General features: G+C 46.9%; 1 protein-coding gene across 4 annotated transcripts in view; it reads left to right on the top strand.

Moving 5' to 3' along the window:
* The first annotated feature begins 1,080 nt into the window (after window positions 1–1,080).
* Window positions 1,081–14,065, top strand: part of Phkg1 (phosphorylase kinase gamma 1) — a 15,704-nt gene continuing 2,719 nt past the window's right edge. The window contains exons 1-7 of one of the 4 annotated variants that reach the window (XM_011240871.3): window positions 1,081–1,284; window positions 5,877–5,993; window positions 6,368–6,546; window positions 6,950–6,999; window positions 10,689–10,754; window positions 13,190–13,353; window positions 13,929–14,019. In XM_011240871.3, coding sequence (XP_011239173.1) covers window positions 10,690–10,754; window positions 13,190–13,353; window positions 13,929–14,019 — 320 coding nt within the window. In that variant the 5' untranslated portion in view covers window positions 1,081–1,284; window positions 5,877–5,993; window positions 6,368–6,546; window positions 6,950–6,999; window position 10,689. Of the gene's footprint in view, window positions 1,285–5,876; window positions 5,994–6,367; window positions 6,547–6,944; window positions 7,000–10,688; window positions 10,755–13,189; window positions 14,020–14,065 lie in introns of all 4 variants that reach the window. The other 3 variants (NM_011079.3, NR_145487.1, NR_145486.1) reach the window with 3 other exon arrangements.

The raw sequence follows: 14,065 nt of genomic DNA, 5'->3' as shown, positions 1-14,065 counted from the left end.
TCTTGGTCTGCACGGTTTCTGGGTCGTCAGAGTTGTGTAATAAGAGTCTTGTCTTCACTGGGCAATGGTAGCACACGAGTTTAATCCCAGCACTTGGGAGGCAGAGGAGGCAGGCAAATTTCTGAGTTCAAGGCCACCCTGGTCTACAGAGTGAATTCCAATACAGCCAGGACTATACAGAGAAACCCTATCTCCAAATAAAAGACTCTTGTCTTCAAAAAATAACAATGTATTCCTTTCAAAGCTGGTGTTGCCAGGCTGGAGAGATGCATGGCTCATGTGAAGAGCACTTGCTACTCTTTCAGAGGACCTGAGTTCAGTTTTCCATACTCATAGTGGCTATAATGGTCTGTAACTCCAGTTCTGGGGGGGGGGGTCTAATGCCCTCGCTGATGTCTGAGCATATAAGACATTCCTGTATTACAGATACATACTGCCAGCAAAAGACTCATACACATAAAATCGCAAAAAAAACAGGGCTAGAGAACCTGGCTCATTCCTTAAGATCATAAACTGCTTTTCCAGAATTCGATCTCCAGCACCCATGTAGCAAACAACCAGCTATAATTCCAGCTGCAGAAAAACCCAACACCTGGCTTGGGCAGGCACTAATACTCATATCCACATACAGATAGATATGCTGTGATGGTTTGTATATGCTTGGTCTGGGGAGTGGCACTATTAGGAGGTGTGGGAGGGGAGAGGGGGTAGAGAAAAAAAAGTTGCCTTGATCATGGTGTCTGTTCACAGCAGTAAAGCCCTAACTAAGAAATACACACTCATACACATAATTAAAAGTTTGCTTGTTTGTCTTTGGTTTCTCCAGACCAGGTTTCTATGTCTAACTCTGGCTGTTGTGGAAATCACTCAAACTCAAAAGATCTACCTGCCTCTGCCTCCTAAGTGTTCTCCAACACATTGGCTCAGCAAAAGCCAATATTTAAAAAAAACCAAAAGGCTTTGTCTCCTCTGAGCCATTTGCTTTATCCCTGCCACATGTGCTTTCCCCAGGCTCCGCCAGGTGTCACCCCTGATGTAGTTCTGCCCCAGGCCTAGCCCTGCTGGACCTTGGCCTGCATCCCAGGTTTGCAGTTGTGATTTATTTTTGGCAGGCCAGCCTTCCATCACCAAGTACCAAAGTTCCGCAAGAGGAGCAAGACAGCAACTCCAATAAGTGTCTGCTCAGGACACAGCTTCAGCCCTTTGTGGTCTGCTGTCTCCCAAGGGCTCCAGGACCTTTGGAATTCTTGTCACTTCCATTCAAGGGCCTACAAGGACCTCACGGTGAGTAGCCAGGCAGTAGATGGGAGCAATGGGGTTGTGAGGCAAAGACAGGAACCCCTTCCAGGTCTGTTTGACCCATTTCCCCTTAATCCTGGGAGAGCACGGATTCTCAGAGCACCTGTCAGGCAGTTACCTACAGATCATGGATCGGTTGTGTTCTCTGATTAGCTTTCTGGGATATCAAATTCCAAAACATTAGACTATCTATTCTCATTTAGAACACCTCCACACCCCTAGGGAGTCTTGGAACAAGTGTCAGGGGATAATGAAACAGTAAATCCAGATCCATGGTTGGCTCAAGTCAGGCCTTAAGAACAGGGAGATGGACACACGTATATTATCAGAAAGGGTAAACACAGCCAGAATTTGACCAGCCTGGCTCAGGCTGGCATCCTGGTGTGAGCCAAGAATTGCTCTGAACTCAATCACGCAAGGGATCTGCTGTGCCTAGATAATAAGTGAGGGGCATTACATGCCCATCTTGGGCCTTTAGAATGGCCTTTCAGCAAACAGGCTTGTTTTTCAAGGCATACTAACACCTTCAGGCTCTGTTGGCTGTTGATAGGGTCAGCACACAGGCCTGTTTCCTGCTATTGGCAAAGGAGACAGTTGTTATTCTAAACCTTCTTCTGGTAACCAGGCACCCAGTCGCTGGACACCAGGCTTCCTGCAAAGGCCAGCTTGAGGCAGCCAGCACTGCCGCTTGGCTGGTCAGCAAATTGGGCCCCTTGGGAGACCAAGCTTTCTTGGAAGTGGACATGAAGCATGTACCCTTTGCCTGCTTGCCTCTTCCTATTGCTGGGTGATTTTTCTGCCTTTCTCAAACCCTGGGTCTGGAGCAGGAATTCAGTTTCCTGGTAGGAGCCTCTATGTCCCTGGAACAAGATAGGCCAGCTTAGCTTCTCCACATCCAAGATTGAGCACCCTGACTCAGGGCTGTGGGGGATGTGGTGCGGTGGCGGTGGGGGTGGGGCATAGCTCAGCTCAGTCAGTGGCAGAGTGCTTGCCTAGCATACTCAACACCCTGGGTTTTATCCCTAGCACCTAAAGATAAAAATAAGACGGGCTGGAGAGATGGCTCGGTGGTTAAGAACACTGGCTGCTCTTCCAGAGGACCTGGGTTCAATCCCAGCCCCCACGTGGCAGCTCATTACTGCCCTCGGCTCCAGTTCCAGGGGATCCGACACCTTCACACAGATACCATGACACATAAAATTAAATTTTTTTTTTAAAGCAAAGTAGAAATAAGAGTAACCGACTCATGCCAGGCATGGAGACACATGCCTTTGATGACAGCACTAGGAATGCAGAGGCACAAAGATCTATTTATCTATGAGTTTTAGGCCAGCCAGGGCAACATAGTGAGACCCTGTCTCAAAAGGAAAAAAACAAAAAAAAAACAAAAAAAACCTTACAGTGTTGTCCACTCTGCTCCAGGACTACTGGGGTCTTGCTTGCCATTGCTAGGTAGGATCTACGGTATCCATCAGCTAAGACTTATACAGTGCATCACCTGTCCATTGAATCATACCCAGCACTTGCCACACACCGGTGCTGGGCAGAAGGCACAGAGACATCTAAGCATCACAGTCTAATGGGAGGTTATAGCAGAGGCTGAGACCAAGCATTACTCGTCCAGCTCCAGTACAGAGCTTGGCTTTTTTTTTTTTTTTAAGTAAGATTATCTTGATTTTACATGTATGACTGTTCTATGTGTGCACCACATGTCTGCCTGGTCCTGATAGAGGCCAGCAGAGGGCACCTCATTCCCTGGAACTAGAATTATAGATGGTTGTGAGCTGCTCTGTGGGTGCTGGGAATTTGAACCTGGGCCGCTGAAACAGCAGCCAGTGCTTGTAGCCACTAAGCTTTTTTTCAATATCCAGCTGCCCTCACTCCCCCTTTTTTTATTGATACAAGGTCTCATGTAGCCCTGGCTGGCCTAGAACTTGCTATATAGATCTCACTAGCTACTAGGTCTGTTTTCTTCTTCTTTTCCTTCCTTCCTTCCTCCCTCCCTCCCTCCCTCCCCCCCTCTCTCTCTCTTTCTTTCTTTCTTTCTTTCTTTCTTTCTTTCTTTCTTTCTTTCTTTCTTTGTTTCTTTCTCTCTCTTCTTTCTTTCCTCTCTCTCTCTCTCTTTCTGTTATTTAAGACAGTGTCTTCTTATCTCACCTTGGTGACTAGGCTGGCCTGGAACATACAGAGATCTGCCTGTCTGCTGTGCCCAGCATACCCCCAGTGTTTAGCTTATTTCATGGCTATTAGCCAAGAGTGATGATAGCCCATGCCTGTAAACCTAATGGCAGGAGAATCACAAGCTTTAGGGTTAGCTGGGCTACGTAATTAATCTTAATTGTAAGCCAGCCTGGGCTGTAGAGTGAGGTCTAGCTCAACAATGGGCTTTTTAATATTTATCTTTCCCCAGCTTTCTGGCCCACTCCCATTCTTAGAAGTGTCTTTCTCCCGGGCGGTGGTGCATGCCTTTAATCCCAGCACTTGGGAGGCAGAGGCAGGCAGATTTCTGAGTTCCAGGCCAGCCTGGTCGACAGAGTGAGTTCCAGGACAGACAGGGCTACACAGAGAAACCCTGTCTTGTCGAAACCACTGTCTCCTGTGTGAGATACGTTTCGAACCGGAGCTCCACCATTATGGCTCCACCATGTGGTCGACACCTCTGTCTCCTGCGGGAGATATGTGTCCGACCCGGAGTTCATTAAACTACCTCATGCTTTTACATCAAAAAAAAAAAAAAAAAAAAGAAACCCTGTCTTGGAAAAAAAAAGTGTCTTTCTTTTTCTCAATAAGCTGTCTCTATTCCCTTAGAAAACAAAACACAGGGGAGGGTATGGGGGACTTTTGGGATAGCATTGGAAATGTAAATGAGGAAAATACCTAATAAAAATAAAAATTAAAAAAAATTTAAAAAATTTTAAAAAGTAAGACTTCAAAATCAAAAAAAAAAAAAAAAAAAAGAAAAAAAAAAAAGAAAACAAAACACACTCCCCTCCCTCCCCCAAGAAAAAACCCACTAACCTCTAAGGGCACCAGACACACGTGTGGTACACAAACATACATAAGGGTGAAACGCTTGTACTCCAATAAAAATAAAATTGGTCAGGAAATGAAAGGCATAGATGTTCTGCCATATGGGGAGGAGCTAAGGGCTGAGAAACGGGGAGGGGGGCCGGGGGTGGTGGTGGTGAGAGTGCAGAATACAGCGCATGGGCATGATGGCACAGACCAGACCTGAAACCCTGCACTTGGGAAGTCGAAAGATCAGGAGTTCAAGATCAGTTTCAGCTACAGGCAAGTTTAGGGACAGCTTAGGCTCCATGAGACTCTTTGTTTTTTTGTTTTTTGTTTTTGTTTTTTCGAGACAGGGTTTCTCTGTATAGCCCTGGCGGTCCTGGAACTCACTTTGTAGACCAGGCTGGCCTCTTGAACTCAGAAATCCGCCTGCCTCTGCCTCCCCAGTGCTGGGATTAAAGGCGTGCGCCACCACGCCCGGCTTCCATGAGACTCTTAAGCCAAAAGAAGAAGCAAAAGAGTCGTCGCCGCCAGCCATCATAGGCAGAATAACAACAAATACAGAAGGGGTGGTGGCTGGCTTGTTGATGGACAGCCGAGGGAGGAGCGGTATGATGTATGCAGGAAGCTCACCCTGGAAGGGAGGGGTAGGAAGGTAAGGGAGTCCACAGGGATGGAAGGGTACCACAGGATGCAATAGTACCAGGAGGAAAGTGCGAAGCTTTCTTTCTTTGCCACAAGTGCAGAGAAAACACAGAAGAAAAGCAAGGGTTGGAGAGATGGCTCAGCAGTTACCAGCACTGGCTGCCCTTGCAGGCGCCAGAGTTTAGTTCCCGGCATTTGCATGGCGGCTCCCAACTGCTCTAATCCAGTATCTCAGGCTCCCTCTTCTTTATCCCTCTTTCCTCCTCTGCAGGCACCTGCATTAGTGTGCACATACCCACAGACAGCCCTGCCTGCTTTTTTTCCACCTTTTTTCTTATAGTATTTCAAGACAGCGGTCCTCGGTTTTAGCTCTGGCTGGTTTGGAACTACAGCGGTGGCCCAGGCCTTTAATCCCAGCACTCAGGAGGCAGAGGCTGTGAGTTGGAGGCCAGCCTGGTCTACAGCAATAGATTCAGGGCAGCCGGAACTAAAACAAAAACAAAAACCAAAAAACAAAAAACCCTGTCTTGGAGAGAGAGAGAGAGAGAGAGAGAGAGAGAGAGAGAGAGAGAGAGAGAGAGAGAGAGAGAGAGAGAGGAAGGAAAGAGAAAAACAAGGAAAGAAAAACAAAGGAGAGCCGAGTGTGGTGGCCCAGGCCTTTAATCCCAGCACTCGGGAGGCAGAGGCAGGCAGATTTCTGAGTTCAAGGCCAGCCTGGTCTACAAAGTAAGTTCCAGGACAGCCAAAGCTATACAGAGAAACCATGTCTCGAAAAAACAAACAAACAAACAAACAAACAAAAAAGAAAGGAAAAAAAGAGGCGGGAAAAAACAAACAAACAAACAAACAAACAAAAAAGAAAGGAAAAAAAGAGGCGGGAGGAATGGGAACTTGCCTGCTTCTTTTTGTACCCCCCTCAGAGGTGTTTGGGATCCCCCTGAGATCCACGTGACCATGACCCGGGATGACGCCCTCCCTGACTCGCATTCTGCACAGACTTTCTACGAGAACTATGAGCCCAAGGAGATCCTGGGCAGGTAAGACCAGAACCACCAGCGACAGACAGTCCCTGACCTCAGCTCTGATCGCAGATTGGCTCCACCCTCCTCACTAACCGGTTTCTGACCCCTTAGCTCCTCCCCGTAGGGTGAGAGGGGAAGCCTGTGTTACAGTCCAGGGCCTTTGGTGTCCTGCTTGATTTCATTTCTGTTTTCTGAGTACAAGTGTTTCGGCTGTGTGCATGTTTGTGTCTGGTGTCCGTCGGATCCCCTGGAGTTCCAGACAGTTGTTAGTGACCATGTGGGTACTGGGAACTGACGCCAGGCTACCTCCAGTCCCTGTACGGTAGCCTTTGGTCAAGGGTCTCCGCTGGAGTACGGAGTCCCGAAGCCATCTGTTCTCTGCCCCCAAGGGGAGTCAGCAGTGTGGTCAGGCGCTGCATCCACAAACCCACATGCCAGGAATACGCAGTGAAAATCATTGACATCACCGGAGGAGGAAGCTTTAGCTCTGAGGAGGTACAGGAGCTTCGGGAAGCCACCCTGAAGGAGGTGGACATCCTGCAGAAGGTCTCGGGACACCCCAACATCAGTAAGTGTATCCTCCAAACCCCCCTATTCCTCCGGGCACAAGCCACGGCAGCGTGCTTTATAGTGAGAGATTCTGCCCTAATAACTCAAGTCAGGGTGTTAAGTAAGAGCCACCTTGTGTGACGAGCTCTACCCATTCAAGGGCATCTTGCTCAGTGGCTCAGCCAGCCAATTACTGAGGCTCTAGGTGCCTCCCTCATTACTCAGAATGGGTACAGCCAGTGTTGGGAGTAGGGCAGCTGGGAAAGCGGGCTATGAAGCCCCTGGTCCTCCCCACACCACAGCGATTGCCTTGGAAACCCCATCACCTTCCCACCCCTGCCTTTGAAGTCAGCCTGCCCTGTGGCCCGTGCCAAGGCTCCTGTGATCCTTGAGACTAGCTAGCCTTTTCCGTTTCAGTACAGCTGAAGGACACTTACGAGACCAACACTTTCTTCTTCTTGGTATTTGATCTGTAAGTACCCAACCCTGGAGCCACCATTATCCTCGGGCTTATGAGGCCCTCCAGCAATCCTCACCAGGGGGCCAACCAACATCAGCGCCCACGGTGAGACACCAGACAAAGACAACAGTTGATTCAGGGCCACACTGCCAGGTTTGAAACTTGGATACCACTTGTGGGGGGGGGGGGAATATATATATATATATTCTTTTTTTTTTTTTTTTTTTTTTTTTGGTGGTTTAGGGGTGGGGGAGTTGTTTATTTCTTTTTGGTGTTAGGTTTTTTTTTTTTCCATTTTTTATTAGGTATTTAGCTCTATATATTCCTTTTAAGTGTATATATTTTAAAAGATTTGTTTATTTATTTTATGTATATGAGTACACTGTAGCTGTTCAGATGGTTGTGAGCCTTCATGTGGTTGTTGGGAATTGAATTTTAGGACTTCTGCTCACTTCCCTCAGCCCTGCTTGCTTGGGTCAACTCCGCTTGCTTAGTCCCTGCTTGCTCCAGCCCAAAGATTTATTTATTATTATACATAACTACATTGTAGCTGTCTTCTGACTCACCAGAAGAGGGTGTTATATCTCATAATGGGTGGTTATGAGCTACCATGAGGTTGCTGGGATTTGAACTCAGGACCTTCAAAAGTCAGCCATCTTGCCAGCCCTTTTTTTGAGACAGGGTTTCTCTGTGTAAAAGCCCTGGCTGTTCTAGAACTTGTTCTGTAGACCAGGCTGGCCTTGGACTCACAGAGTTCCTCTTGTTTCTGCCTCCCAAGTGCTTGGATTAAAGACATGAACTACCACCAGCAGCTTTATGATCAGTTTTTATAAAAAAAAAAAAAAAAAAAAAAAAAAAAAAAGCCAGGTGGTGGTGGGGCCCATACCTTTAGTCCCAGCACTTGGGAGGTAGAGGTAGGCAGATATTACTGTGAGATTCAGACCAGCCTGGTCTACAAAGTGAGTTCCATCAGAGAAACCCTGTTAAAAAAGAAAAGGAAAGGAAAGGAAAGGAAAGGAAAGGAAAGGAAAGGAAAGGAAAGGAAAGGAAAGGAAAGGGAAAAAAGAAAAGAAAAGAAAGAAAGAAAAGAAAGGAGGAAAAAAAATCCTTCGAGTGAGGCCATGCATGCCTTTAATTCCAGCCCTTGGGAGACAGAAGCTTGGTGAGTTCGGGACCTGCCTGGTCTACACAGTGAGTTCCAGGCTAGCCAAAGTGTATACAGAGACCCCCATCTCAAAAACAGAGGACAGGCCGGGCGTGGTGGTGCACATCTTTAAACCCAGCACTTGGGAGGCAGAGGCAGGCAGATTTCTGAGTTTGAGGCCAGCCTGGTCTACAGAGTGAGTTCCAGGTCAGCCAGGGCCGCACAGAGAAACCCTGTCTCGAAAAACCAAAAACAAACAAACAAAAACAAAAACAAAAAAACCCAGAGGACAGTAAGAAGGGGATGAGCAGGTGGGGAGTGAGAACAGGAGGGAAGGGAGGGGAAGAGAGAACTGCACTTCAAAGCCTGTCTAGGTGGTCCACATCTGCAGTGCCAGCCAGAGGCCGAGGCAAGAGCATCAAAAGTTTGAAGCCAGTTTGTGCACCTTATCCCAGAAAACAAAAACAAAAACAAAAACAAAAATATTTAATTTGATCTTTTTCCCTTTCTGACCTAGAACATGGTCTCTTCTAGAGCAATCTAGTTTTACCCTGGAGGGCTCCTCGGGACACCAGTAAAAATAGCTTCTCCAAGCCACCTCGCTAAAGGTTAAAGACATTTGAGCTGTCCCCAAAGGTTACACAGGACAGAGTCCTGTGAATACAGCAGCATACTGCCACTGGGCAGGGGAGAGGGCCTTCCTAGGGCCAGTCCTGTGGTTAGTTAGGAAAAGATAAAACTAGGCACCTTGGGGCTGGAGAGATGGCTCAGTGGTTAAGAGCACTGACTGACTGCTTTTCCAGAGGTTGTGAGTTCAATTCCCAGCAACCACATGGTGGCTCACAACCATCTGTAATGGGATCTGATGCCCTCTTCTGATGTGTCTGAAAACAGCTACAGTGTACTCATATACATAAAGTAAGTAAATAAATCTTTAAAAAAAAAGTTTAAAAAAGAAAAAAATATCTGGGTACCTTGGTACATTCCTATAACCCATCTCAGGAGGGTAAGAGAGGAGGATTGTTGCCATGGTTTTAGGGCTAGCCTGGGCAACAGTGTGAGAACTTACAAATTTTTCTTATATAAATCATGAGAAAAGAGGAGACCGAAAATATTAGAGGGTTCAGAAGCTACAATATAAATTGTTTCAGCACTACAAACCTACTGTCATAATTTTCTCAAGTAAATTTTCTCTTTAAATTAACTGTGACATACTGGGGTGGTGGCACACACCTTTGATCCCAGCACTCGGGAGGCAAAGCCAGGCATCTGATCTCTGTGAGTTTGAGACCAGCCTGATCTTCAGAGTGAGAGAGAAACCCTGTCTGAAAAACAACACAAAACAAAACAAAACAAAAACAAAAAAATTAATTGTAAGGTATGGAGAAGTCAAGTCACTCCGTGTTGGCTAGTTTTATGTCAACTTGATACAAGGTAGAGTCACAGGAAAAGAGGGAGCGCATTTGAGAAAATGCCTCCATAAAATCCAGATGTAGAGGCTGGAGAGATGGCTCAGCGGTTAAGCACACTGACTGCTCTTCCAGAGGTCCTGAGTTCAATTCCCAGCAACCACATGGTGGCTCACAACCATCTGTAATAGGATCTGATGCCCTCTTCTGGTGTGTCTGAAGACAGCTACAGTGTACTCATATACATAAAATAAATAAATAATTCTTTAAAAAGAAAATCCAAAGGTAGGCAAGCCTGTAGGGCATTTTCAAGTGCTGGAGCTAAAGGTGTGTGCCTTCAGATCTGGCCTGTGTCTTCATTATTTAAATCATTTGTTTTGATCATCATTGATGTGTGAGTGTGGTGTGTATGTGTGCAGGTGTGTCTGTATGTGGGTATGTGCAAGTGTTGGTACCTGTGCAGACCACAGGCTCTCTTGAATTCTCTGGAACTAGACTTATACACAATTGTTAGTGCCTTGACATGGGTGCTGGGAACCGAGCCCAGTTCCTCCAGAAGAGCAGTCAGTGCTCTTAACCACTGAGCCATCTCTCCAGCCCGTTTCTCCGTTTGTTTTTGTTTTTGTGACAGGGTCCCACGTAACTCGAGCTAGCTTCCAACTCACTATGTAGCTGAGGCTGGCCTTGAACTCCTGATTCTCCTGTGTCCACGAGGATTACAGGCATACGCCTCCACAGCTGGCTTTTAAACTTAGATGGGCAGACTTTGCCTTCCCAACACTTACACGGTTGATTCTTCCCATTTGCTTCCTGGCCAAAAAAAAAAAAAAAAAAAAAAAAAAAAAAAAAAATCCCAACTCCTCTAGATCTGGCTTTAGGGGTCCTGGGCTAGAGACTCAGATGCCTAACCTCCGCCCCCAGCGCCAACAGATCCCAGGGTGCCATGAATGTTCATAGGCAGGGACACCATATTTTCCTAGCTTCTTGCTTTTCTTCCAGTTCTTCCCAGACAACTCCTCTACGCCCTTCCCAGGTTCCTTTCCTCAGAGGAACAGTCCACCTCGCCCTCGGCAGCAGCAGGGTGGGAACAACACAGGTCTGGGGACAAGTAAGGCGCTGGTGGTCTTGGAAACGCTTTGTTCCCACAGGATGAAGAGAGGGGAACTCTTTGACTATCTCACTGAGAAGGTCACCTTAACCGAGAAGGAAACCAGGTAAGGCGCATGCGCCTTCTGCACTAGTACTAGCATCAAAGCGGTCTGGCGGGAGGCCTGGCGTGCGTGTTTTAGCTGAGGTCATGCTGGCTTCTGGGATCTCCCAGCTCCTTGGCTCAATCTACATTCTAGATGCTAGACCGTACCCAGCCTATCCTAGCTCTAACATCGTATGCAGTGTGGTTAGCATGTGGGCTTTGGCTTCCCTGAATCTTCTCTCTGTTAAGTGGAAGAGGAACATATAGGGGAACAATCAGTTCTGTGGTATGGAAAAAGTTTTGCACAATTCTAAATTCAAAAATTAAGCCATGGGGCTGGTGAGATGGCTCAGCGGGTAAGAGCACCGACTGCCCTTCCGAAGGTCCTGAGTTCAAATCCTAGTAACCACGTGGTGGCTCACAACCGTCTGTAATGAGACCTGATGCCCTCTTCTAGGGTGTCTGAAGCCGCTACAGTGTACTTACATATAATAAATAGATAAATCTTTAAAAAAAAATTAAGCCACTATTCTTGGAGAGATGGGCCAGCAATTAGAGTACTTGTTATTCTCACTTAAAAAAAATATTTTATTTATGTTGGGCGGTGGTGGCACACCCTTTAATCCCAGCACTTGGGAAGCAGAGGCAGGCAGACTTCTGAGTTTGAGGCCAGTTTGGTCTACAGAGTGAGTTCCAGGACAGCCAGGGCTATACAGAGAAACCCTGTCTCAAAAAAACCAAAATAAATAAATAAATAAATAAATATTAAAAAAATATTTATTTTTATGTATATGAGCACACTGTAGCTGTCTTCAGACACACCAGAAGAGAGCATCAGATCCCATTACAGATGGTTGTGAGCCACCAAGTGGTTGCTGGGGATTGAACTCAAGACCTCTGGAAGAGCAGTCAGTGCTCTCAACCTCTGAGCCATATCTCCAGCCCCTTTGTTCTTGATTTTTTTTTTTAATTTTTATTAGGTATTTAGCTCATTTACATTTCCAATGCTATACCAAAAGTCCCCCATATCCACCCACCCCCAATCCCCTGCCCACCCACTCCCCCTTTTTGGCCCTGGTGATCCCCTGTACTGGGGCATATAAAGTTTGCAAGTCCAATGGGCCTCTCTTTCCAGTGATGGCCGACTAGGCCATCTTTTGATATATATGCAGCTAGAGTCAAGAGCTCCGGGGTACTGGTTAGTTCATAATGTTGTTCCACCTATAGGGTTGCAGATCCCTTTAGCTCCTTGGCTACTTTCTCTAGCTCCTCCATTGGGAGCCCTGTTCTTGATTTTTGAGATGGGGTCTCACTATGTAGCCCTGCCTGGCCTAGAACTTGTTGTGAAGGCCAGGGCGGCCTTGAACTCACAGAGATCTGCCTGCCTCTCTGCCTGCAGCGTGTTGGCATTAAATACTTGCGCCACCCATATTGATGGCTCACAAATGTCTGTGACTCCCGTTCTAGAGGATCTGGGGACCTTCTGCCTTCTGACCACCTTGGGCACCACATAAATGTGATGGTTTATATGTACACTCAGGCACACACACACACACACACACACATTAAATAAATAAATGCACTCTATTTTTTTAAAAGAAAAATAAAAGAGTCAACGGGCTAGACATGTCTCTTAGTAGTATGATGCTTGCCCGGAATGGATAACGCTCTGAGTTCCATCCCTAGTATCTGGGAAAAATACAAAACAAATAATTAAAATAGATTGAAGAATGGTGATTAATATCTGTAGCCTCAACAAGAGGGAGCCTGAGGCAGGAGGATTATGAGTTCTGGGTTAATCTGAGTTTCATGTGACACCTTGTTTCAAAAAGGGAAAAAAGGAGTAAGCCAGCTGGTGTTTGCCTAGAACTAGCATGCTGAGACATTTCACTTTCCAGCACTGCAGAAACTGGCCGGGGCGGCATATAACCTTCAATCCCAGAATTTGGAAGACAGAAGCAGGAAGATCAGGAGTTTAAGGTCACCCTCAGCTACATAGTAGGTTAGAGGCCAACCTGGGCTACAGGAGATCTTGTAACAATAAAATAAAATAAATAAAAATAGCAGGGTGTGGTGGTGCAAGACTTTAATCCCAACATTTGGGACGCAGAGGCAGGCCGATCTCAGAATTCAAGGTCAGCCTGATCTACCGAGAGTGTTTCAGGATAGTTGTGGCTCCGTAGAGAAAGCCTCTCGAGCTGGAGAGATGGCTCAGCAGTTGAGAGCACTGACTGCTTTTCCTGAGGTCCTGAGTTCAATTCCCAGCAACCACCTGGTGGCTCACAACCATCTGTAATGCCCGCTTCTGGTGTGTCTGAAGACACTGACAGTGTACTCACATATATAAAATAAATACATCTTTTTTTTTTTTTTAAAAAAGAGAAAGCTTCTCTTAAACAACAACAGCAACATAAATAAACTAAAAATAATAAGCCAATGCCATGCATCTCCCTCCAGAAAGATCATGCGGGCCCTGCTGGAGGTGATCTGTACCCTGCACAAACTCAACATTGTCCATCGGGACCTGAAGCCGGAGAATATCCTTTTGGATGACAACATGAATATAAAGCTCACAGACTTCGGGTTTTCCTGCCAGCTGCAGCCAGGAGAGAAGCTCCGAGGTCTGGTACTATGTATGGCCTTGGCCCATAAAGAGGCCTCAAGGGTAGAGATTGCATGATTTTCTCCCCAGAATAAAAATTCTAGCATGTCAGTGGCTAATGAGATGGCTCAGTGGATCAAATGAGGACACAAGCATGAGGACCTGAGTTCGAATCCCCAGAGCCCATGTAACTCCAGCAATAGGCTGGCAGCTAGGAGGATCTCTCGGGGTTGCTGGCTGGTCTGCCTGAATCAGTCAGCTTCAGGCCAGTGAGAAATCCTGTCTCAAAAAGCAAGGTGAAAGCGGGGCGTGGTGGCGCACGCCTTTAATCCCAAGCACTTGGGAGACAGAGGCAGGTGAATTTCTGAGTTCCAGAGTCAGGTTCCCACCACCTGAGCTCCACGCCCGGGTGCCTAAAAGGACCTAGGAATCCACAGGTGACCCTCCGAGCCTGTGTAGTCTGCTGTTACTATTGAGTGTAAAATAGGAGAGCCCTCCCAAGCACTGTTTTTGTCCTGTCTCTTGGATCTCTTGGGTAACTTCTTCCAAGGGAGGGCCCCTGGTGTCCTGTCCTGATAGCAGCCGTTCCCGCAGAGGTTTGTGGGACTCCCAGTTATCTGGCCCCTGAAATCATACAGTGCTCCATGGACGACGGCCATCCTGGCTATGGGAAGGAGGTGGACATGTAAGTGATCTGGGGGACCTAGGGGGTTGGGGGGGAAGAGGTGGCC

The sequence above is a fragment of the Mus musculus genome, chromosome 5 (assembly GCF_000001635.26).
Source record: "Mus musculus strain C57BL/6J chromosome 5, GRCm38.p6 C57BL/6J".
NCBI lineage: Eukaryota > Metazoa > Chordata > Mammalia > Rodentia > Muridae > Mus > Mus musculus.
Note: the sequence above shows the minus strand (reverse complement) of the source record. Positions and strands in the feature narration are given on the sequence as shown.